Source organism: Corvus kubaryi, unplaced genomic scaffold (assembly GCF_017639235.1).
Source record: "Corvus kubaryi isolate FWS band 111438036 unplaced genomic scaffold, C.kubaryi_AGA036_p1.0 135, whole genome shotgun sequence".
NCBI classification, from domain to species: Eukaryota; Metazoa; Chordata; class Aves; order Passeriformes; family Corvidae; genus Corvus; species Corvus kubaryi.
The window spans coordinates 7111140-7137758 of NW_024580669.1; the positions used below are offsets into that span (position 1 = coordinate 7111140).

A 26619-nucleotide genomic window follows, 5' to 3' on the forward strand; every position below is an offset into this window, starting at 1 on the left:
AAAAAAAAAAAAAAAAAAAAAAAAAAAAAAAAAAAAAAAAGCCGCCCCCCCGCCGCACGCCGCTCGCGCCCGGGGGCTGCCTCCCTTTCCGGCCCGCGGCGTGTGCGTGAGAGGGGCTTGAAGTTGCCCCGGCGGCGGCGGCGGCGGCGAGCGGGGGGCCGGGACGGCAACGGCAGCGGCGGCGTCGGCGTCGGGGCGCGGCGGGCGCGGAGCGGAGCCCACCCCCATCACCTGTTACCTCCGCTCCCCAGGTTGCCTGAAGTTCCCCGGCGGCGCCCGGCAGGACGGGGAGCGCCACGGCTGCGGCTGGCGGGGACCCTACAGTGGCTGCTGCAGCATGGGCTGGCTCAGGGGGATTGCCTTGCTTTCCTTGGGAGTATTACTAGCAGGAAGAGTCAACTGCCAGCATGTGAAGAATAATGTGCCAAGGCTCAAATTATCGTATAAAGGTAAGTCTGTTGTTCTCTCTTATTCTCGGTTTTCCTACGAACCTCTCTCCTCCTTGCTCCGTCACTGCCTCCCTCCTCACCTTCCTCGCTGCTTTTCCTTATCTTCCAAAGGGGAAATTGACATTAGGAGAAATTTCTGAAAACATTTACTTAAAAAGCCTCTCCGTGCTGCGGTCGGTACCAGGCAGTTTAAACCTAGACAAAGAAGAGTTAGTTGCGGTTGCAGACGAGGACTCCGGATCGTGCTGATCCCTGTTAGAGCATTTTTCAGTCTTGTGCTATTTCACCGGACTTTACTCTTCAAAACGATGAGTCGCGTTTGGCCACCCAGCTCATCTCCCCCATGCTGGGCATGCAGTGCAGCCACCATCCCAGATCTGCTTTAAACATCATAGAATAGATGAAGATTTATATATTTTTTAATTTTATATTTTAGGCATGAAGTGGTTAATTTTCAAGTCATGAATATTCAGTTTGTACAAATCTGACAATCAGATGCCTAACATAAGCAGTAGATGGTGGGTTTGCCAAGAAACTATAAACTGAAAGGAACAGATCAGTCCAGAAAAGGAGGAGAGGACTGCTAGGCACCAGAAAATGCTGCCTATGGATGTTTAATGCAGTGCGATTTATTTGAACCACGGTTGTTTTCGGTGTACTCTGATGTGTGTCATTAGAGATCACAGGGAAGGTGTAACTGAAGAAAGAGAGCTGTGAGATTACATTTACGTTTGAAATTGTGTAATGCCACTCACACTGCAGTTGTCAGTAATTAACTTTTGTATAATAGTGCCGGTATTAAAGGAGAAGGGTGAAGTAGACAGGCTCTTCTCTTTATCAGCATAGTTCCGCTCTAAGTACGTTTTCAGAAGAATTCATCAAATCTGAGGAATGTACAACTGGGAAAGAAGTTTAAAATGTAAGAGCTGTAGAGTATTTTTTTCTAAAACAGAGAGCTATACACCTAGGTACATACACATCTCTCTGAAGAGCTGCCTCCTCATAATTCTCAGATTATTGAAGGCTGAGAGAAGGAGCAGCAGCTACAGTTCTGAAAGCAGAGAGGAAAAATAACACGCTGCTTCTACAGAGGGAAAAAGAGAACATGTGTGTGCTTGCCTGGTCATAGATGTCAATCTCAGTTTACAGCATAGTGTCAATACATCTCTTGCCAGTAGAAATACGTTTTCCTTTTTTTTCATCTTTCTCATGCTGCAAATGAGAGGGGGGAAAGTCCTCTCTGATACAGAGCAGGCGTCATCTTCACACTCCAGATGAAAAAAAGAATTAAGCACCTGCAAAACTTGGATGCACTGTGTGAAATAAATGCATGTGCCGGGTTTTCTTAAAGAACTCATATGTGCATATTTGTGTGTATTTAAACTATAAAGTATATGAATGAAAAGAACAGTTTAAGGGGTTCAGAGTCTGTTAATGAGAAAAAACATTTGTATTTAACACAAAATTGATTATTTTGAATAATGGAGTCTAAAGATAGCTTCTACTGTAACTACATGTCATGTCAAAAAACTCATTAAAAAACTCTTAATTGCTTCCAAACTTCTACAATCGTACTGAAACTCAGATTAGTATATAGAAGCATAAATGCTATAAAAATATCCTGTAAAGGGGTTTAATGGCTTATTAATTACTGTTTATTTTTTTCACCCTTTTAAAGTTTATCCATGGCTCAAGTCTGCTACCCCTGCTCATATTGGCTAAATGCACAGAAACTAATTTCAAAGAGTGGCCAAATGTGACTGACGGTGGTTTTCTTTTTTTCTTTTCTCTTTTTCTTCTTCTGTTTTTTTTCCCACCTCACTGGTGCTGTATCTATAGACCCTTTAAAAAATGTTTTGCTGCTCTGCTGATTGGTTGTTTTCCAGTTCTGCTCTTGCTGGGATAAAGAGCCTCATTTTCATTTTTTAAAATATCAGATATCAAATTTTGCTATATGGTCAGTTCTATATGATCAAAACAGGAAACTGAGCTGAACATCAAAACTGTTTTATACTTGGTGGATCATTGTGGAACAAAAATGAGTTCAAATGGTGAGCAACCCTGTTTCCTATGCAGTGAAGACAGTAAATGCCTAAATCCAGAGCAAGTTGAAGTCTGAAGACTTACAGGAATTCACACTGTAGCCTTTGAGATACACATTTGACTTCAAACATGTGTAACTCTAAAAATCAGATCAGACTGCTCACATACTTAAAATTAAGTACTGGTGTAAATGCTTGGCCAGGTCAATAGGAGAGTGCTGCTACATTGATCCCCAGGTATGGGGATATCATTATTAGTCAGAGAAGACTAAGCCTTGTCAGCTGGTGCTTTTCCAGACAAATTTTGCTTCCAGCACAGTACTCAGTGCACCGATCAATGTTAACACCTTGCGTAGGAACATCCTTAAATGCTGTGGGTATTGAAAATATGTCTTTTAGGTACTGACAGAATACCTCACATGCTAATACTTATCTCTCTGGATATACTTCACTGCCATGTGACTATGTGATACCAAGTGATTCATCTCTATTTAAACTGCTTGCAAGTAGAAAAAGAAGCTACCCAGTTACTTACCCATTCCTCATCTCCATGAAGAGATGTGGTTGAGTAAAATAAACTTATGATATTGGAAAAAAAAAAACCCAAACATGCAGGGTGAAAAGAATGACCCAGGTGACTTCACTTTTCTGTGGCAGTCATTGTGCTTTCTTTTAAGACGTGTGCTTGTTTGTCTAAACAGATACCTTGGAGCTAAGTGTTGGTGCTTTATTTCAAAAGAAAATCAAGGATGTATTTTAACTTCTTGTTTGTCTCGACTAATTAGATGTCAAACATGGTTAAAAAGCTCAGGCATTTGCTTTAAAAGTTAGCGAAATGTCATGAAGGGTTAAATCCCTGCCAACCTTGATTTCCTATGGTCACTTGCTTTCAAAGGCCCAGTATTAGCTCTGCTATTTCCCTGGTTGCTGGACAGAAGTTTTGGTGAACTTCTGTTCTTACTTCCTCTTAACTTCTTGTCGCTCAGTCTTGCAGAAGATTAAAAGCATCCTATGGGGCGTGGTGTGGATAGGAAGTAGAAGAGAAAGTGTATAAATGCGTATGTTAAGGCCACGTCTGTGACCTGAAAAGGTTCTTTCTGTTTATTGTGAAACAAAGTTCTGGTTATTTGGTTTATATCACCTTGATTCTGCTGGCATATTAAAGAAAGGAAATTTGAGGAGAGTGGTAGGGATATCCTTGTCCATCTGAAATCTGTGGTGAAGCTCCTGTCCAGTAGCTTCTGGGTTTTGCTCTGTACTTTATAAAGTTTCCAAGCATTTTCATCTTTGTACATGGGTTGGAAAAGTTTTACTCAAATGCTACTCATCTCCTTATTTCAGTCAAAAGGAATTAGTATGATTAAAAGCCTGATCCAAAGTTCATTGAAGTCACTAAGTGCTGGATCATAGCCTAAATGTGGTAAAACCAGCCATAAAACTGAAAGCTCAGTTGAGCTCTTCAACCACTGACCTCCTCTTTTTGTGTCCTTCAAAGACTTTGTATCCTTATTGTAGAGTAACGAGAAATGTCATTGTTGATATATCAAAAGTAAAAGAATCTTCCCTTAAAGAGTGTAGGGGGCTTTCTTCTTGCTTTTTTGTTGTTTTTTTTCTAATCTCATTGACTTCACTTCTGATGTTCGTTGTAAGTCTCTATATTGTGTCACCAGGTCACAGATTCTGTTTAGGAAACTCCTATTGAGCACAGAGTTCTCAGAAAGACGGTGATCAAGTTGAGTGTGCAAAGTTTAAAACAATAAATATAGCCTTAACTCCAGATGGATTTCTTGTATCGTTTATTGTTTTGTATTTTCTTTTGCTGTTCTCTGTATGGGGAGGTAACAGCACAAACAGAGATGGAGCTAGCTATAGTACCCTTTAAATATAAACAAACAAGCCCCAAGAAAGTGTTCATTAGCAATTCCTTGATTTGCAGATTTTTTTCATAAAGCAACCCTGATTTTTGCCTCCACATGAGTAAATCTTGTCAACCCAACTTTCTCAAATCCATCTGTCACATCTTATTTGTCTATTGAAAATTACTAAATGCTGTAAGTATGTTTTGCAAGAGTACATGTGTGGTTCTCCTTTGTTATTGTTGCTCAATTGGATACATATTACTTGAGAAAAAGTAAGTGGAAAAGCATTGCACACAGATTTAGCTCTATTACTCCCTGGCTACAATTCAAGCCATATTAAAAGTAAGTGTCTTGTTTAAAGTTGCAGTGATAGTGACAACTACTCCATCCTTGATGTGCAGTTGATTTACAATTTTATAGCATGGATTTTTATCCAGATGAAATCATGGCCCTAGTGAAAGCAATGGCAAAACTTCTGTCTGTTTCAATCTGTCCCACAGGGAGTGATGAGGAAGGAATGGCACCACACTGAATTACCTGTATGTACACTAATGTAAATATGATACCTGGCTTGTAGTTTGTTGACCCAGTCTGGTTGTAGTTGATGACCTGCCAGTGGGTTTGATTGTGGTTTTTCCTTTCCATCAAACTTTATAACTCACAATTCAATACCTCTGCAAATATTGGGAAAGCAGGACAAAGTGGGAGAAGGAAATGGGGAGAGAAATATTGGCAAGGGAGCCTATTTCTCTTGAGCTGGGACCAGTATTGGAGTTTGTCTCAAATTTCAAGGTAGTGGCTTAAAAACCTTTGCTTAAACTATCTTGTAGGAGTACTGTCTGAGGGAAAAGCCTCTCTGACATGCCTGAAAGGGAGAGAACAGCCCTAACTTAGGAGGAAGACTTTGGGATGTAAACCAGGGACATCTGCATCTTAACCTTCCACCATTTGTGACAAAATTTCTGCACGGCTCGAGCACTCTTGGACCTCGCAGTTCAGTCAGTGTAGGAGGCTGTGGGATGGTTAAGATACCAAATGCAGCCACAGCCACTTCAACTTTTTTTTTGCCCCAAAATAATGAGTCTTTCAGGGAAGATCTGTGTGTTGGTCTTTCTGTCGCTGGTTGACTGGGGTCTTCCCAAGACCTGGGAACTCTCAGGGAGGTGCTAGGACTACCCTGCCTGGCTCTGACAGCCCACAGGCTGACAGGAGGGAGAAGCTGATGAAGGAAGTGCCAAAGCTCAGATCTTGCCTATATAGGGAAATTTTCAGCTAGCTAATTAGGGCCTGAGACAGGCAGTGTAATTGGAACAAGGAGGGTGAAAACCTAGCCCAACATTCTCGTTTTGCATTTCCAACTTTCCCATTTAAATCCAGTGGAAAAAGTGGTTTCTGAATTACAGAGCCTCCCTTTTCTGAGAAGCTGGAGTTGTCTATAATTTTTTTTTACTCTATGGTTTGCAAATGACTGAATTATTCATGGAAAATGCTGTATTGACAGCCATGGAAACACTATTCTTTTGCTGCAGACAAGGTGTGTGCAGCACTTACTTGTATTGTTTGTAACAGCATCTTTAAAACTCTGACCTAGTGGGGAATTTAAATATCCATAGTTTCACTGAGCTCAGTGTATCTTCTGATATGTGAAGTCTGCCTTAAAATATACTTCTGTGCTTGAAGCTTTTGATCAGGACTGAAGTACCCATCTATTTGCTTAGGGTTTTTTCAGGTGTATACTTATTCCATAACACTTAGCAAAACAGTATTATAATAAGAAACCCAGTCATGGCAGGTTGTTACAATGTTACAATGTAAATGGGTTATTTTTTATAATCTCTCCTGCATGTGACTCTGTATGCACAGAAAGCATTTCCATGGAGTTCCCACCTGAAAAGAAACCACAAAATGATTTGTATTTTTAACTCATTCTTTTTTTCTTGGAAGTATTTTTCAGTTTTAATTTAATGCATTGCTATACTGTGATCCTTTTAATATGGTTTTGGTTTGCTTAATCGCTGATTCTGCATATGGCCTTTAATGCCCGCAGCTGCTGTTAGAGAATCTTCTTTATTTACTTCCTCTGGCCCACAGACTTCTCCCTCATGTGCATACCTGGAACACTACAATGGAAGCGCCTGCAATACAAAGTTGTTCCAGTATTTTCAACATTTTCTTCATCAGCTGGAGCCTGAGTTGACCCCAGTTCAATCTGAAGCAAAATCATATCTTCACCTGAGGCAGTGCCTAAGTGACTGAGAGGAAAACAAATGCTTCGAAGTGGTGTTAATGGTTGTGACATTTTCCAGTTGTTTGAAAGCTAAAAAGGATAACATTGTTTTCAGGCTCCCACACGCTTATTTTTAAGCAAATGTGTGGGGTGGACCCTGGGAGCTCTATGTCAAACTTTTAAATGGAGGTTCTGTAGCCTTTTAGGGTGCTCTTGTTAATTAAGGTTGCATGTAAAAATTGTTTCTAGTGGTGTGCTGGTGTTGGTGGGCGATTCAGTGAATTCCTTCCCTTGCAGGATTAAAGCTCCCTTCAGGAATGTCTGCAAGTTCACGGTCCTCCCACATGCAGCCTTCATATAAGTTAGCTGCTCTCTTCCAGTAACAGCTGTGGATAGTGAGCATAACTGTGGGGATAGTACTTTTACTTGACTTTTCCTATTTTTTCCAAGTGGGATAGTGCCTGAGTATACAGGAGAGAAAAGGATGGCCACAGCTGTTGAGAGCATCAGAAATCTTGAGTGTTGTAACCTCTCGCACCACAGGAGGTCCTCTGTGGTGTCTTTCTCTTTCTTTGTGGCGTCTTTCTCTTTCTTTGTGGCTGACACAGTCGGCCACATTAGGCTCTTTTCAGTGTCAGGGGAAGGAGAGGTACCTCCAGAGAGATAATCTTGGGTTAGGCAGACTGAATGAGACTTTAAAGGGTGCTCATCACTTGTTATTGACTGTAAAAGGAATTAAGCTTCTTGTTCATTTATTTAGTTTCTTTCTTTCTGGGAATGTATCGAAAGAAGGTACTAATTAACTGCTATGGAAGGACTTAGGCTGTATTCTGATCCAAAGCTTCCTAATTTAAGAAACTGCCTCTGCCTAAATGAGTATTTAAAGTTGTGTAAAAATTGAGCTGATTAAACATATGGATGGCCTCAGTATCTGTGATCTTGAGGTCACCTGTGACTCTAAATTTGCATCAAACTTGCAGTATAGAAAGAAATGAACAGTACCGCTACATTCTTCATATTTTTAAATAATTATCTAATTTACTTCTCACGTTTCCCATGTCTCTCTTCCTTAATAAGATCATCCCAAATCCAGTGACACATGCTGGAAGTGACTGTCTGGGGCTCCAGAGCTTTGCTAATTCAATGGCTTAATCATTTAGAGCTTTCAATAAGCTGTCCCCTGGCCAGCCCCATTACCTTCTGAATGTTTCTGCACTTTGAAGAGAAAAGCATACTCAAGTCTCAATTTCACAGTGTGTAGTTTGCAAATAAAATTCCCTGTGTATATGTGCAACTCAAAGGACAGGTGTCTTGACACTTTTTCAGCTGAACTATTTCAATAGTGAGAGTGGAATGAAACCTAATTTATTAATTTCTAAAAATTCTAAATAGATTTACAGTTTGGGGGATTCTTTTCTCCCTTTGGGGATTACAGATCCCCCTTGAACAAGACATATCTACAGCAGTCTGTAAAATGTGTGAGCGCTACTCTACTTTGTGTCACATCTAGTTTTCATCCTTTGCTGTTTGATAGCCAAACAGTAAAGTCAGAAGTTTTTGCCATTCTTCTAATGTTTTAAAGTTGTTTGACATTTATTGGGCTGCCTGCTTATCTCTCCAGCTGGATGTTGCAGAAACTTTAGAAGTGAGCAGTCAAATAAAATTCTCATCTCTTATAAATATTTTCATGCAAAGTTGGATCTTGCAGCGAACAATCTAAGGAATGAAGTAGTTATTTGCTTTCATCTAACTTATGGAAGGAGGGAAAAAAAAGCTCTCCTTTACTCCTCACTCTAATGAAGCAAAGCTCATGTTGGTTCTGACGGCCCCTCTTGGCTTCTTTTGAAATTCCAGCCTTGTATGAGAAAAGGACACAAAAAAGCTCTGTGAGATAATTTAAAGGATTTAGAGCTGCCTTTCAAGGGGGAGGGGTTGGTGGCCTTTTCTAGAGGAATCACGTGATAAATACAGCTCACAAGCATCCAAAAGAGCTGCAGAGAGTGCAGGGTACAGCTTTCATCTCCAGCTGATGCTGGAATGGCAATAACTCTCTTCTGCTAGACACAGATCCCACGTGTGGCCAAGGCACAGAATGAGGTCCCTTAAGATGATACCTCAGGGTGTTAATTTTACTTTTACTTCTTTCATGGATTTCCCGGTGCAACTTCATGACTTTTGCATGAATGTAGAGCCTGGAATGGTTCTGACTCCTAGTGAAGCTCTTTTTCTCGAAGTACAACAACAACACTCAGTATTACCTGTAGGCCAGCTTGATCTCCTCTCCGCTGCACCAGGTCCTTTCCAAGGTCTCCATCCTGCTGGGGCTGTGTGATAAATCCAGTTCCCATTGAGGGATAGGAGGGACAGCAGAAATTATGTCTGGGGATCTGGGAAAAACAACTTTATCTTCAAGATTGCATTTTTCCCTGTATTCACTTCTACTACAACAGATTAATGGCTCTATCAAAACTTCTTGCTCTGATGACCCTGTAGACAACAACATAAATGTATTCCTGAGGTACCTGCAAATGGCACAGTTAGGAAATCGCTTCATTCTGAATTGCTGCTCTTCCAAGAAGCTTCAGAGTCCACCCACCAAGACCAAGTGAATATTCAGTTGTGCAGGAAAGTGTGATAACATTTTCGAAAAGCTCCAGTTGGGACTTCTCTGCAAGGTCACAGACATCAGCAAAGCAGAATTTCCAGGACACTGGCTGTTGGGTTATCAGAATGGCAAATCCCAGTCTATATTTTTGTTCCAAATGTGTAACCCTAGTTGTTTGTACTCTAGCCATAAAAATTGACTTGCAGCAAATTGGCAAGCTAGATTTCATCTCAAGTGAAACTATTCAGGAATTTGTTAAAATTTAAAAGAAGTTTTTCATAGTTCATTTTAAAGGGATGTTATGAAGTAAAGTATTAACAACAATAATATATGTTGAAAGTCTTTGCTTTTGTCTGCAGCCTGTATTATTGAGATAGAAAATTACATAAATTTCTAATTCTATTTTTTCAGATTTTGTTTCTCATCTGTAATGGGAAACTACTGGATGTTCTACTTCCTTTTCTCGCATCCTTTTACAATTTTGCGTGTTTCATCATTCTTTAAACCTGCATTGTAATTCAACTCTTTACTGGACAATAGTCATAAATTAGGAAAGTTTTGTTAATCTCACCTACATCACCTACAAATGGAGGCTGGATGTTAACAGAAACCCAGCACCACAGCTGATGATACACAGGAAGTCTATACTGTAAAGAGAATCAAAGAAAGTACCATAAATGTGAAATCCTATTAATTCCTTGGCTCTTTGTCAGCTCCTTCACCTGTAAAGTGGTATTAAGTGATTTCATGAGGAATTGCTCAAGGTCAGAGACTTGCCATGCTTATTCAGAGCTGTATCGTACTCTCAGAATAATCCCATTAATGTGTGTATTCAAAGTTCAGTCAGAACTTATTTTTGATCAACATAGAAAGGCCTTACAAGTACTTTAAAGTGATTGTAATAGTAATATTCACAGCCATGTATGCCTGTGACATGAAACACATCCCTATTATGCAGAAAGCATATCTAATTTAATTCCATTTGGATATTCCAGACAGTTTTATACAGGAGCCCTTCACAGTGTTTTTGGAGTATCCACCTCTATTTCACACTAAATACACTGTGAAGGTGATTACAGATGGCTCTGGAGAAGAGCCTTTGTATTTAGTCTTTGCAGTATTGTCTGCCAATGGTGTGTGAGTGCTCATGAGATTCTGGCCTATTTCACTGAGTTTAAGCTAGGGTTTTTTTTATCATGGCTGATAATCATATTTTAAAATTAAGAAGGAATAAAAAGTGTTAATTTTTTTTTTTCTTGTGTTTATCCGACAGAACTAAAACCTCACTTGGGACAATTTATCCCTTTGTACTCGGTCTGAGCATACCTTACCAAGCCACTGGTGGTTAACACCCCCTGGCTCCTTCAAGTGTATGTGTTTCCTCCCCAAGAGATTATGGAAAAAAACCTTCTCTTTCTTTGTGCACACATCCTTTTTTTCTGTCTGTCCATACCCCAAGTGTTCCTCCACCTTCTCCAGGATGAGGGCAACCTTTCCTAGACACTTGGGGAAGTATTCAGTAATCAATTGAGTCAGTTATAATTGCCTATCATTTGTGACTCACTCTCTGGAAAACTGTTGCTTGACAGCCCTAGTTCAGACCTAATAATGAAGATAAACTGCTATAATAAATTCATGAGTAGAATTTTGCGTTTCACAAAGATTCACATTCTCATTCCTAAAATAAGTAAGAAAGCACCTGTTCCCTTTGTCAGCCTGGCCTATGAAAAGAATATTGGTGTTTCATATATTCCACATACCTTAAATGCAGCATTTAAATATTATCTTCAGTGAATTATCTCAAGGAATGTTTTTCTTTGCTTTTATACTTCCTTGTGCCACTTATGTGATGTAATTGTTGTTTTGAATAGCATTCTTTTTCCATAATAAGCTAACCATTTTCATGCCATTAATTAGGAAATACAGGGAAAATGCAAGTTTTTGTGTGATTTTGATGTACTTTTGAACTTCAGACACAAGTTTGTAGTTTGACATGTTAAACTATAGTGTCTAACTTGAACACGTGCTACATGGTTTTCTTTACAGTTTTGCAGGTGCTAGGAGAGCTAGGTTTAGTTCTTGAGGTTGGCAAACAGACCAACTGAGAGCAGTGGAAAAGGTCCTGTTTAGTGATGTCAAAAGACTTCATATGTTTTCAGAGAGACAAATGTCAAGTGTCATGTGTATTATTATTCTATATTAGAAATTTTAAGCAGTGATCAACTATTCTGGTGTAAACCAAATGTAACATCATAACTGTGACTGCAGTGCTACATGTTTAGACCCCTGATTCTGCTAATTGACTTCTTACCAAAGGGAATGAGGACACGACTGAGCAATGCAACTTGTAGTTTTTTAATACAATTTCCATAGCTGAGACCATAAACAGCCCCTTAAGGTCATTTCTCATAACTGCCACTCTCTTAAAATTTTTTTTCTACCAGCATTTAGGAATATGATAAATGCTGAATTTTGTTTCACTGTAGGTTCACCCCCATTACAATGCATAGAAACTATTTTACCTTATGCCAGACATATGGAAGTGATCAATGTATGTAAATTGTATGAGGAGAGGTGAAATACAGCTTTCTAGACAAGGAAATGTGTACTTGTTTCTGGTTATAAGACACTGAGAGCACACCAGAGAAGACTTTAAGTCTTCAAATAAGTTTTCCTTTAAAAGTAACAATTGGCAAGAGGGTAGAATAGCAATGATTTTTGATAATCACTGTGAAAGCCCAGTATTGTCCTGAGCTCAACTGCCCAGGCAGATCTCTTGGACACCAGGGTTTAAGAGGCAATTGCTTGCATGTGCAGGGCCAGACCATGAACCTCCTTCTGAAATGCAGAGGTGAACTGTTCTGGGACCCACTGTGCTCAGTAGTACAAGTCAAGTTTCTTCAAACACAGGGTTTAACTGGCAGGGCCAGCTTAAATGTCTGCTTTTCATTTTCCTCCCCTGATGTCATGGTGCCCACTGTGCAATGATTTGAACCTATTCTAAAAGTCAGGTTTTGAGGGGCTGAGTTATTTTTTGGGTTCTGAGTGACCACAGCAGGAAAAACCAAGACCTTAAGTCAGCTATGCTTTTCAAATACGATTTAAACTTACTGTTCCCCAGATGGTCTCTAAGAAATAACTACGTATTTTATGACTAATAGGTATTCACTGTGCTCCCCAAATTTTCCATTCCAATAAAGTTGGATTTTTATTTTGATTTTTTCTTCATACTCGATATTGCAGAATAAGAAACTAGAGTCTGGCAGGCCTTTATTCTAAGGCATTGTCATATCTTTCATTCTGAGTTGAAAAATGGACAGAGAATTGGGTTTCATAAATGTGTGGAGGAGCTGTCAAAGTTCCCATTTGCATGTGAATGGTCAGCTGAGGTAGGAAGGGAGATATGTAAATAATTCTCTAGCTAGCTCCTGGCTAAGATCATTGCATTTCAAAGTACTGTGAAAAGCAGCACCATAAAACTTTAACCTATTCACTGGTATGGAAACTCCCACACCTTAGATAGATCTACTATAATAATGACCACTTGGGGAAAAATGAATCTTAAAAAGCAATATCAGGTCTCCAAATACTATACATTTTCTGCTTCTTTTAACATTTCATAAAAGATAAGCAAAAAAAAGCCACTCTTCCTTCTCCCCCAATGAAGGAGGGAAAAAAAAAGGGGAAAAAACCACAAGATCTGAGCAGTAAGCAGATGTAGACCTTCACTGAAAATCTGGCAGGTAAGTGTGATAGGAGTGAAAGAAATGTAAAAGATTTGAGTATTATTCTGTATTATGTAGGTATCTCACCCAGGAGGCACCCAAAAAAATAATTACTTTAATCTTCCTTGCAAACTGCCCAGCATTTCACTGTTCTGTTCTGCTGCTGTACTTCAGTACATGCTCAGCTAGATAAAGCTGAATGTTGTACTTTAAAACCAAATGTGTCCTTCAAAATATACAGTTCTTCATGGATCCAAAAAGGCGAAAAAGTGAAAGAAAACAGTAGAAAAATGAGGAACACAGAGTAAAACAAAATCTTAATAGACTCTGAGTCAGACAGTTTTCTACATATTTTATTGTGCCTCATATCTGCTTAGATAGAATTGGCATGTGTGTATATGGAGAGACAGACAATGATTTACTAAGCCCTTTATGCCTGAAACAGCTCCAAAACCTGAAGGAGTAGAAAACGTTTCCTGAGTAAAGTTCACCTCCAAAATTGATATGGGTTATGTATGTGTACCCCTTAATAATGAGAGAGCATGGGACTGTTGCTGTAGTTTACCAATATAATTTCCCTGATACTGTTTTGTAGTCTGCATCTACTTACCTCAGAATACCATGATGTATTTCATTCAAGCTCCATATTTCAGAAAATAATTCATGTCACCCTTGTAATCATTTTCAGCACGGTCCTTCTTTCTCACAAAGCTTCTGTGCAATAATTTGATCTGGTTACGCTGTTCCAAAAAACCCACAAAGTTAAATGGAATTTAATTCACTAAATTTACAAAGGGCAGTTATTCAAAGGCTCTGGGATTTTCTCTATCACATAATATTCCTGTAATGAAATGTGATTTGTCTTGGGATTTACCAGGAGATTAAAAACAACAAAAAAAATCTACTGATCTTACAAACACCTACTCACATGAGTATTCCTTTTGATTTCGATGTACCTGGCACTTGTGGTGTGAAGTGCCCTTTTGAGAGGTTATGCAAGTTATTCTTCACTTAGAAAATAATCAACCAATCAACCCAAGCTCTTGTAGGGATCACTTGAAATTTTTGAGCTCTGCCCATTTAATGAGAAGAAATGATGCAAAAACTGTTCAAAATGTAGTTCTAGGCAAATGAAAGTTTTCATTCAGTAATAATCCCTTTTGATCTGTCTTATCCCATGTTTCTGCTGTGCTCTACCACAAGAGGAGCATTCCCTGCCTTGCTGTCGTTCATTGTATCCTCATGTCCGGTGGGACAAAATGTCGGTTAAAGTCACTATGAAAGACCCTTAGTCTGGTAGATATTTGAGTATTAATATGAAATGTGATCAGTTTTTTTAAATGACCAGGAAATTTTAAACTGAGTTTTTGAGTAAAGGAATGTCATATCTTATCCAGGCCCTGTCCCATTTTCCCTGTTAACGGGTCTTTCCATTAAACCCTGTGTGCAGAAGCCCATTTGTGTGACTGTACATGGAGCACACATTAGGCAGTTCTGCTGATTCAAGCACAGTAACTTTTGATAAAGTGATACCACAATATTGGAATATGGTTTCCACAATGCAGCAGTTCTGTTTCAATAACCATTCCCAATCCATGAAAAAAGGGTACAGCATTGTGGAAACTTTTATCCTTTACTGGAGTATTACTTCTTTATTGTAGCTGTGGCTCCAGGCACTTTGAGTGAAAGTTGCTACTGACTCTGCTTCTCACATGAGCTGGTTGGAGAGAGCGCAGGAGATCTCCCCACAGCAGGAGACTCCAGAGCTGCTTTCCTGCCACTCCAAATAACTGCTAACGCTAGCAACTGAGCAAGGAATCCCTGCTCCTTTTCAAATATCAGTCTGACAAAGTGGGACAGTGAGCACTGGGCCATGTGCTCCCTCACCCCAGACATCTTGTCAATGGGCTCTCAGTGCTCTTTGCAAAACGGCAGGAGGAATCTCAGATTGCAGCCACTCAGATGTAGCCACTTGTGCAGACACTTCTATTACCTGAAAATTTATTGTGGTCTGTGTCACGTGTTAAGGAATTGCAGAAAGTCTCAAATGCTGTAGAGAGTGGTGAGGCAATAAAATTTTTCACATTTTATGATAGGCATACATTTAAAGAAGGAAGCAAAAATAATGTTTTCTATTAAAAATAGGAGCAGAAACAATTTGTGGCATAGAATCCAATAGGAAACACGTTTACACAACTTCTAGTTATGGTGCAATTGGCTGTGAAGTCCTTCAGTAGGCTGTAAGGGGCATCAATTTAATTAATGGAAGCTGTTACTTAAATTATGTTAGCAATCAGTGAACAACCCACAGAGTAGCTCATGAGTGAGTAAGTCTATGATGTCTTGGAACAGAAGCATCCTAGCACTTCTCTAATGCTGGCCATGGATGATGTTGGAAGGCAGAGGTTGCGTTATGTGTTACCATACCTACAAGAGATTCATGTATAAAGAAGGCCACATACTGTGAGGAAGCCCCTGAGCCTGTTCAAGTGATAACTAAAGGACATGTGGCCGTCAGACATCTGTACAGAACTGTCAGCCCAGTGGGGTGATGGAGTATGTCACCAGGGCACGTGGAGTGTAAATGCAACATGAGAAACTCCTTCCTTCACCTGTTTTGTCCTACTGAGACCAGAAGCTCTCTCCCACTTCACTGCTCTTGCAAAGGGATTTTTTGGGTCTGGCTAGCCTCAGCCTATTCTTCTGTGATGCCAAGCAGATGGATGAAACTTACCAAATTCTGAGCTCTGGAAATATCCTGAGGTGCATGCATGCATTTACCTACCTAATGTATACAACTATGAAGCTATTTACGCACCCATACTTGGCCCAGATCCACAGACAGTGCAAAATTACACCACACCCGGCTGCAAGTTATTTTTAGCTCTCCTCAATGTAAATGTCTAGTTCATAATTAAGTTTCAAAATAATGAATGATGTGTTTTGTGTTTCAGTGGGTATAATCGTTTGCATTGCATAGTGAATGATTTGAGCATGAAAGGTCTTGCATTCCTAAATCTGTTACAGAATGTGGGTGGGAGGTGGATCTTTGCTCATACCAGGAAACAAAGACTGAAAGAATATTTGTCACGATGTTTCATCAAGGCAGTGTTAATGTTAGTTGAAGATACATTGTGGCAAGACTGAGAGCTTGCTTACGGTAAAAATTTCTGAAAACTGGGGCATTTTAGTGTTTATAAGGGAAGTTAGCACCCAACCATGAGCCTTGTGCCGTAGGCAGTTAATTAAGCCAGAAATGAAGGAGATCAAATGCTATTGAATCACCCCCTCCTAAAAAAACCCAAGAAATCAAACCAAACCAAAGAACAAACAAACAACAACAAAAAAAACCCGCAGCAAAAACCTAAACCCCCACACCTGAAAATCCAGCACAGTTTTCTCCAGTTTTGACATAAGAGCTGTCAGGAATTACATCTTCTTTTGCCCTCATGTTCTTTCCTTAATCATCTGTGGCTGCTCTTCAGTATTAGGGTGGCTTCTGCATTAGACTCACTTTTGGTCTGGCTGAATATCCCTGTGCTGATGTTCCCATCTCCAAGATCAGAGTGGAGATTTTGCCATAAGTTCAATATTTGTGCTCAGTCCTGCACCTAGAGACAAAATGATCCCCATGTACACCTGCCAAAGAGCAATTGCAAGACCAAAGAAAGAAAGAAAAGAAGAAAAATCAAGAAAGAAAAGTAAAGAAAGAAGGGAAGAAAGACTAGCTAGAAGAAATAAAGGGTTGTTTTCTTCAGCAGTGTCCGTATGTCTTAAACTGGAATTGTAATGGAATGTTATCCTTACGTGCATTGAAAAAAACAGTACAAAACCCACAACAACAACAAAAACCCCAAGGAGAGCTATTTCTAATAAAAACATTACTCATACTAGTATCATAGCCCTGACCTTACGTTTATTGGCATGAATGCGAGCTTATAAAGCTGTGTGGATGTTTGCCATATGCAAATCCATCCATCCATAAATCAGTGTACAGACTGGAGACTGCACAGCTGAAGTGACTGTAATGGTAAATGAAACCTTTCACCACCAGGTCAAATGCAGTTCAGCATATGTGGTAAATGGAAAAGCACTATCATACAGGAATTGATCTGTGGCGTGTGTGAAACAAGTGACTGAGCAGTTCACACTGTTCACCACCACAACTGGCTCCCCAGGTTGGAGCTGGCAGATAAGTTGGAGCTGCAATGGCAGAGCAGTGAAGCAACCTGGCAGAGAATTTGCCTTATGGGACTGTCTGGTAGTGTATTACAAGGATTAGGCAGGCTTTTTTCATCAAAATGAATTGTCAATGAAAAAGGAAGTTTCTATTTAATCCAAATTTTCCACCAGTTCTATCCAAATGAAAACATTACTTTGGACTGTGGTGCTGATCTAAGGCACGTAATGTTATATTCATCTGACATTAACCTCTGTGTGTTCAGGGTAGCAGCAGGGTTTGTAAAAGCTTTGTGTGGTTTTCCTGCTTTCTTGCCCATTCTTTTCTGAAGAGGGCAGTTAACTCCCATTAAAATCTTTGAGGGTACTCAGAGATCAGCATAAGGCTTATATGATAGCAGGATGGCAAAGAACATACAGCTCTGTCTCAGGTCCTGGTTGACAGGTCCAAGTAAGGGATGAGGCACGTCTATCATTTATATAATGTGCCGTTCAGGGTCAGAGGGTGCCATGTGGGACAAGACACAGCAAAAACCTTTTCCAGGCTTTGTGATTTTGGGATATGACTTGGCCACGGCTGAACTGTAGAGTGTGTTTTCCCCCCTTACAGGCTAAGGAAGTTGGACACCCTGACCAGAACAAACATAGATAAAATGATAAAAAACAAAATTCACACATTCCTGGATTTATTTTTTTTTTCTAAGTTGTCACTCTGAGAAGTTCAGTATTTTGACTGTTTGACTTAATTTGAAAACAGATGTTGGAATATTTTAATTTCCCTAGAGACAAAAAAAATTTCCTTACTTTTCTCGGCTTTCCTTATTCCTACTACGAAACCGTGTTGTCACAGAAAACAGTGCTTTGTAAAGCTCCTATGTGAGTTGTGAAGCTCCAAACCATCTTGACACATTCAGCTATGTGCTAGTGTCAAAACATAGTTCTCAACAGTTATTGCAGCTAAAACAGCATTAAAAATTTATGTCTGATTCTTTGATATGATTCAATACATTATTTTAAAAATGAGTACTGTTACTGGTTATAGTTTGCTTAACAGAACATTTGCTCTACTTTTGAAGAATAAATCTTTGGAGACATTGATAAGTTGAGGTATGTGTTTGCCTTCATGTTTCAAGGATGTTACTAATTCCAGGAAGATTGGTCTTGTGGCTAGAAGTGTGAATGGATAGACGTCCTTCAATTCGGGGATCTTACACAAACATTTTAAGTAATGTCAGACAATATCCCTGTGCCTCAGTTTCCAATCTGTACAGGCTTTTTGTACATTGTTTTATTTTCAGTGACATTGCATGTGTTCTGAAGGCAAGGACTATGCTTTTGTGCAATGAAATTCTATCTGGACTTTTCAGAACAAGTAGTACAACTGATAAATAACAGAAATATTTAGTTCAAGGCTCAAACAAACATCTGAGCACTAAGAATATAACTCTTACTCTTGCTTTCTGGTATAAAGAAGTTTAAAAAAAATTATTAAAAAAACCCCTTTGAAAATTCCTTAACAGTATAATCAGATTAATTTCAGAAATCCAAGAAATTTAGTTACTTTAGCAACTTTAGTTACTTTAGTTGCCTGATACCTTTCTGACTGCATTGTTTTTGCCGCTGAGAAGTGAATGTCTTTAGGAACCTATTCCTTTTAGGGGGAGGGAAAAAAAGTGTTTTTTAATTAAAAAGGTGACTTTTCCTCCTGTCTTAAAGATTCTTTAAGTGATAATGCCACTACATATAAAATCCAAAAGCTGACAATTTTTCTTCTCAAAATTTTTCCCTTACATGTCTTTTTCATGTTATGCAATTCTCTGGAGATATAAAGGCTGCAAAATTATTCAAGTTTGTTACACACATACATTCATTCCAATATGAAGAGATATGTTTGTCTTACATTTCTGGTGAGGAGAAGCAGTTCCCATTTCATTCTGATTGGCGCTGAAAAGCTTTGTTTGTGCGTTCTCTTTCTTTCTCCCTTTTTTTTTTTTTTTTAAATTTTAATCTGTGGTTTCAGGTGTAGTTTGTCATATCAGTTGGCTGGAACACTGTAGATTATCAGGGGACTTCCAGGTGTCACACAAGAAGAATGACTGTTTTCCAAAACAAGCTGTGCAGTCCTCTAGGCTCTGGCATAGATGAATATGGGAGTGTTACTAGGCATAGAAAACAGTTCTGAAAAGGTAATCCCATGTTGAGTTTGAATGTTAAGGAAACCATCTACTCATTCTGAGGGGCTTAACCTTTCTTCAGGAGGTAAGTCTGGAACAATGGTCCTTATTTACAAAAGGTTTCCTTTATTTTCCATAGGGAATACAAAACCAGAGTTTTTTCTTTGCTAGAGTTGCTCCTTCCTTGCTGTAAGTACGCATTGCCATTGTTGATTCATTCAAATGCAGATTATTACAGTAATAATAAGTGACAAGCTATGTGTTATTTTGAAGTAACACACATTATGGTTCACATCATGTCTTCAGAGACCCGAGCAATGTGTTGTTTCACATTGACAAATGCTACAAAGTGTTTGCACTTATGAATAAAATATTCTCCACGCAACTCGACTTTCAAGTGTGCTTTGTGCAAGAGCATTAAAAGGTGGCCTCGTCACAGGCATCCTAAACTTCTGTCACCTCTTGCCTGGATTACTGCTCTCCCTTCTGTGACACTTGTTCCAAGCTTTTGGAAAAGCATCAGTGGACTTTAATCGTCCTTTAAACTGGTGGTGCCTCTGCCTTGGTCCATTTGAGGTTCTGGATGGGATTCAAGTCCTCAGTAGTGTTCTTTGGAGGTGCAATCTGAAGCCTATTAAATTCAGTAAGAATTTTCCTATTGATTTTGGTGCCTTGCAAACCAGGCCACAGCCTTTAGTTATAGCTGATGTTCCCACACACCTTCTCTTTCTGAGCTCAACCCCAGGAGCTTGCCTTACCTGCAGGGACAGCCCAAGGTGTGACACTATTTGCTTGCCTGGGCTTTCTGACAAAATCTTCTAGGTGATACATCAACAGCTATGCAAGCTAGAAGGTGCTTTAGCATACAGCAATGATGCAAGTGCCAATTTTTGCACATTTACTTGCCAGCTAAACGCAGCCCTTGGTTTGGTCCCTTGAAACTGAGCTATTACGTGTGTGTGACAGCTGAAAATTAAGGATTGTAACATAAAGCAGTGTAGGACCTGGTGTTACATAAACTACCTCAGGGCTGGGGTGAACTGTGTTGTGTCACTGTGTCTTTCATTAGACTGCTCAGGATGCTGCAAGTCTGCTGGGGCAGATCAACATACAGTCCAAGCATGGCCACTGCAGCCTTTCCTTTACTTTGGACTGCTGGTGAATTTGTTCTCACACAAGAAATATCCAGGACTGTATTTTGTAGCAAAATCCAGAAAAATGTGAATCGAGTCATCAGCACATCTTTTCCAGTTCCAGTGCAATTTACCTCCTACATAATGTTTCGAATATAGAAAGTATTTCAAGAGGAAAATCTCACATGGATTAATGTTTATTGGTTGCCAAGGCAATAGTTTGGAGACCTCTCTAGCACAAAACAGATAATACTATAAGCAGAAGTAGATTAGTATGAATAGAAAATTTATCGACGTTAGGGAAGACAATGCTCTGAGTGTCTGTTATACCTTTAAGGGATTATATTAATTTTGCTTTGGTCAGTTTTCCACTCACTGACATACTTCTGTGCTATTATTTGAGTGTCAGGAGAAATTAAATCTCCCCATGAAGGCTGGATGGCACTGTACAATGCAAAACAGTGTTTCTGTGTGGAAAACCTGACAGTCCGTTTAACAAGTCAGCCTTAAGGTAGGCTGAGAGCTGAGATGCTGTTGAAATAATGGTCATGCCAAGGTCATACTGTGACTCCTTGGGAGACATGGGAAAAGGACACAACCACATCAGTCCTGAGTTATTCAAGTCTTGAATGGACAAAAACTGAAAAAGCCAAACTGAACTCAACTAAAACTAAAAAAAAAAAAAATTAATCGACCTATATTAGTTACAAGGAGTAAATGTAAGGAACATTAGCAGATGCTACAGAGATGGAAAGCTGACAAAAAGCAGTTGAGATACAAAGATGGAAAATGAACGCTGAGAATTTCTGTATTTATTTTCAGCAAATCATGTCTTTAAATGCTCTTCTGTAATCATAAAAGAGCATCAGTATATTGAACTTTTCCAAACCAAACATGACCAGGGATCTAACCAAAAAGAAAGGATCAAGACAGCATTCACTCTGAATCATTTCAAGCCTAGCAAGAGGTTACAAGGGCATTTCTGATGGGAATGGGGTCTCTATCCTCCAGAATTCTGTTCCAGAATACATCTGTACCAGCTCTTCCTCCCTTTTTTTATAGTCTCCCTGCCATCATGATCCAATCCATATTATAGAAGAAGGTGTGAAGTAACCATGTTCTTTTACAGCTGAACATCCCTGACTCCTTGCCAATTACTGCTTGGTTTTGTCTCTGCCATCTTACCTCTGCAGCTCTTCTTTACAATTCTTCTAAGCAAAGTCAGAACAAAGTGATAATGAATTTTTAGATTCTTTGATTGACTGATTTCAAATTATATTCAGTTTTATCTATAACCTTTGATATTTCTAAAGCAGCTCTGAACCTCCATTTTTCAAAGGTAGCTTGTCAGCAGGAGTGTTGGATGTTTAACACCTTTGAAAGTACTGTCTTTTGAAAGACAAACCATATCAAAATAATATTGTTCATTCATCCTTTAAAAGTTATGTGTTCTTCTCATCTCTGCCCCATAGTATACATTTTTTAAATCATGTCCATAGTTCATAGATCACTTTTAATCAGATATCCCAGTAGTCTCTGTACCTTCTAGTGTATATATGTACGTGTATATTCTGACATGTATATTATAAAGTAAGACAATAATATTGAAAGTACATTATATTGCAATGTCTCCTGGATACTAGAGAGGGATAGAAAAAAAAAAAAAAATAAAATAAAAAAAGAATCTTGAGCCTTTTGCCAGAAATCCAAGCCAAAATTTTCAGACTTTGAAACATATGACCTAAAGTTTTTTTCTTCTGTAGTAATTTCTTTTGCGTACCGTAGTGGTTTTCATTGACCTGAAGAAGTAGGCCATACCAGTTTTCTGATATTTTTCACTCCACTGGATCAGAGGGCTGCTAATCTCTCTTGCCATGAGATTCTATTTGCATCTCAAGTAAGAGTTTTCTGTCTTGTCATCTTATTTACCTGAGAGACTTTCAGGTGATACCATCTCACTGCCTTCGTCAGAGAGATCTAGCAAGGTGCTGATGTTGTCTAGCATTTTCCAAGGATGATGCACAGACAGTATCTTTACAGAGTCTAACACATTTTGATATGTAATTGTCAGAGAAGTCAGATATGGAATGCTCTCTAACTCAAGAACTGAAGGGTTTACAAAGTTTATTCAGTGCAGAGGTTTCTTAATTGTTCATTACTGTGGTCCCCTACTCCTCAACTGTAATTATGTCATACCAGCAGGGGTTTGTTTTCACCTGCTGCAACTGCCCCAGATGAATTCGGCACATTTTTTCCTAGAATGTCGGGGGCTATTTCTGTTCCCATTGTGGGTTTGGGTCAAGGTCATATTTGTCAATCAGGAGACAGTGGCACCAGGCATGTACTGAAGTTAGAAGTGTTTGCGCTGCATAACCCAGGTGTCCTGTCTTTAGTCATGCTACCTTTGTTAGAGGAGCTTCCCAGCAGGAATGCCTGGTATGGATTATGACTATGTGGTTTTTTGCTGGACAAGTAAGATGAGCATGAGGTTCACAAGGATTCCAGACAGGGCTGCCAGAAGAAACCTGCATATCACAGTGGTCTGGGAAAGCAGTTTGATTCAGGATCCACTCAAGCCACTGTTAAGATCTTGCATATGCAGTGAACATCATATTTTCTTGCATGAGAGGTAGAAAATTACCCTGGATGTTAGTCTGTCATGCTTGGTAGGAAATGTATATAGGCATGTTACGATATTCCCTGTGATCACAGAACTCCCAGGAAATGTGTGGCATTATGCCAGCTGCATTTGGTGCAGCTGCACAATGTACTCAAAGATCAACCACGAGGTTACCAAGATGGCTTGTTTTTGACATACAAAATGCTCAAGAATAAAGAACTCTCTCTACTGCAGGGCTGTACTATAAAGAAAATATTCTTTCTGTGAACAGGCTCTTTCAGTTCCTGTGGAGATAAAAAGATGTAGGAGTCTTCAGATACTGAGTTTCAGATCAGACCACTTTGCTCAATACAGGTTCAAATGAAAACTAAAATCAGTAATACAGAAACTTTCTTGGGGGTTTGCAATAGAGCAGTTCTAAGGACCACTGACTCTTTCCAGAGTTTTGGAAATTATTCTAGTTATCCTGTATCTGTTGGTGGTGCCTGATGAAGTAGGTGTTGATTAAATGTCAGGGCTAGCAATACATATTGGCTGACATTGATCCCCCCATCCCTGTGGGGCATGAGATGAGGAAATGCAGCAAGAGGCAGAATAGGAAACCAGTGATCTATAATAAGAGATAAAGGCCTAAAATATTCCTATGGGTGTTAATATAGTTTTTCTAAATCGGTCTTGAAAGAAAATAATTTTTAAAAAGTAAAAATGAGTAGTGTAAACCTTAGGAATATGGCCCTATATTTTAAAAATCCATAATAAAGTGAAACCAGATACCAGATTCCCCATATCTCTATTAAAAGCAAGTCCAAAAGGAGTGTATGGGCTTGACAATAAGAGTTTTCCACAGAGGTTAAAGTAGCAGGCTCTCAGAAGTGGAGTGCAAGGCTTCCGACCAGTTTTCAGCAAGAGGAGCCAAGTCTCAAAGCACAATTTGTACCTTCAAAACCAAATTAAACTTCATGTTTCAACTGTTAAATAGAGGTAGTGCTACCAAATCATCTTGGAACAATGTCTGGAGACTGAAGGGTGAAAAGTATTGATATTTTTAATAATTAATGATAACAATAGATATTAGAGAGGATTTGTCTTCACTAACTTAACTAAAATTCTCTTGAGGCAACTGCACTAATATTAGACTCTTTACCACATAGTGCTGTGTTTTGAGGGAACACTTAAGTTAAAGAAAGGTGAGAATATTGTGAAGACAAACAACTTTCAATATCTGAAAATTAAACCTCTCTACCTCAATTAATAAAGTGCCAAAGTGCCTGTGACCTAAATGCTGATTAGATACGTTAAAAAATAGAAACATTGTTACTGAAGAGTTAAATTGTGAATTCCTGAAAAGTTACATATCTCTTTACCAGGACAAAGTTTGGCATTGTAATTTTACTTCTGAAAATAGGGGTACCTTCCACAGCATTCACATGAACACATCTTATACTTTTTTCTTAAATGCATTGATTTTTAACAGTAGCAGTTTATTGTCCCCAAAGTCTAAACATATAAACAAAGCAAGATCTTGAGACAAAAGGGAACATTTTTTTTAAAACTGGAAGGAGTGGAAAATGATGTTAAGGCTTCAGCCATACATACACATAGACCTTCGAATCTATGTTAGGGAGTAAGGACTCTTAAAAAGGAAAGTATTCAGTTTTTGATTGATTTTACAATACTATGCATTTTAGAACATTACTAGAACGTCTGGCTTGTGGGTGAAGACTGTGAAAAGGGCACCTTTGCATCTCTTTTACATTGCCCTGGATTTCTGTTTTGACTTCATGTCGAAATCTGTATTGAAAATAAAAGGTCTAGAAAAATAGAGTATAAACCAAAATAATCAGATATGAACTTCAACAATATGAACCTCTTATACTGAGTGTAAGAGCCTATTTAATGGGATTTCTGTTCATCATGCTTTATAATTCAGTGTGATATTGTATTCCATTACCAGCAGCCTAATTTATTTCTTTCACCATCTGCTCTTTTTTTTTTATTCTTCCATGCCAAAAATTCAATAGCACTCAATGAGCAAAGCAAAACTATTCTGTATTTCAACTAAACTGGTTTTATGCTGTTATTCAGAATATATTGGCCTATTTCTTACACTGGTTTTGTTTAGCTAACCAAGCCTTTTGTTTTCTAAACCTGGAAAATGTGAAACAGTAAATACTGTGTGAGCTATTAGTGCCAGACTTCTGTAGCCATTATTTTATGAGACAAATGTCAAGCCAGTTGGATTTTAATTACAGGCAATAGCTGAAGCTTAGTAAGTGTGACTGTCCTTGCCACAGCTCTATCCAGCCCATCCCTTGCACAGAGCAGGCTGAGCCACTTGCACAAACACAGACCAGTAGTCAAAGCATTCTCCATGCCGAGCCATATTAATCTATCAATATCTCAAAATGTCCTTGTGTGTTCCCTGAGCTGCCAAAATAATTATGTAAGTTTTGTGAGCTCCTAGAACTACAACTGTGCTCTCATTAACACCTTCTGTTCCTGTGGAGGTAGAGAGATGTACGAGTCTTCAGAATACAAAGTTTCAGATCAGACCACTTTGCTCAGTACAGGACCAAATGAAAACTAAAATCAGTAACACAGAAACTTTCTTGGAGATTTGAAATAGAGCATTGCTAAGGACCACCTCAAGGTAATGTCCATCCATCTGTGAGAGACTTACATAAAGGGTTTCATGCCACATATTGCAAAGAAATGATGGAAAATGAGTTTAGAAACTTTGCTCTGGGGCTTCCAAATTGTGATCACTGTTCTGGTCTAACTTGGAATATGTTGGACCTAGGTAATTTTATCATTCAAGTTCTGTGTCCCACAAAGCACTGTAGTATTTAGGCTGAGTTGGACATTAAATACTAGATATTCTATAATCTTAATCTTGTTTCTTCTTTCACATAACATGGTATCATTAAATTTCACATCACGGTATCTTTAAGTTGGTACTTCAGCTGATTAGTTCTGAATGACACTCAAATGATGTTTTTGCCAAAAAATGCCATACCAAAACTCTTGTAGTTCTTCCCAGATAAGACTCATGCTCTTTTGTATAAGAAATAAAGGATAATAAAATATGTATTACTAGGTAAAATAGAGCTAGCTGCACAGAATTCCTTTCCACAGGCACTTATAATTTAATACAATTCTTTCTTCTACTAAATAGTATTACTATAATGCCAGGAATTATGTTGGATTTTGGGTTCATATCCCAACTGTACAATTCAGGATATGCTTCAGACCTGTTTATTCAAATAATTTTATTCAGACTGTGGCTAAAATAAACAGAGAAGCAATTTAAAGAAACTTGACGCAGGTTATTCTGAAAGCCTAGTAGACATAATGATTAATATTTCCAGGAAGGCTAATGATTAGACAAAATAATGATATAGAGAAGAGCTTTTGGAAAAAAAAAGAAAAAAAGGGAAAAAAAAGATGGAAAAGTACTCTTACTGAAAATTATTGGTAACCTAAACCACCTGAAAAAATAGTGTTTGCAATAGAAGCCCTTAAAGTTATAACAGAAGTGAAAATAATACAATTATTAAATTAAAGATAATTGAGAGATAAAATAATGTGATTGATAAGTGCCTGTTG

The 26619-nt window shown here is 38.8% G+C and overlaps 1 protein-coding gene across 2 annotated transcripts in view; it reads left to right on the plus strand.

Moving 5' to 3' along the window:
• The window catches only part of SEMA3A (semaphorin 3A), a 238064-nt gene that overhangs the window by 71412 nt on the left and 140033 nt on the right, over positions 1 to 26619 (plus strand). Inside the window, exon 2 of one of the 2 annotated variants that reach the window (XM_042053628.1) lies at positions 252 to 449. In XM_042053628.1, the coding sequence (XP_041909562.1) occupies positions 338 to 449 (112 nt within the window). In that variant the 5' untranslated portion in view covers positions 252 to 337. Of the gene's footprint in view, positions 1 to 139; positions 450 to 26619 lie in introns of those variants that run through there. The other variant, XM_042053620.1, reaches the window with a different exon arrangement.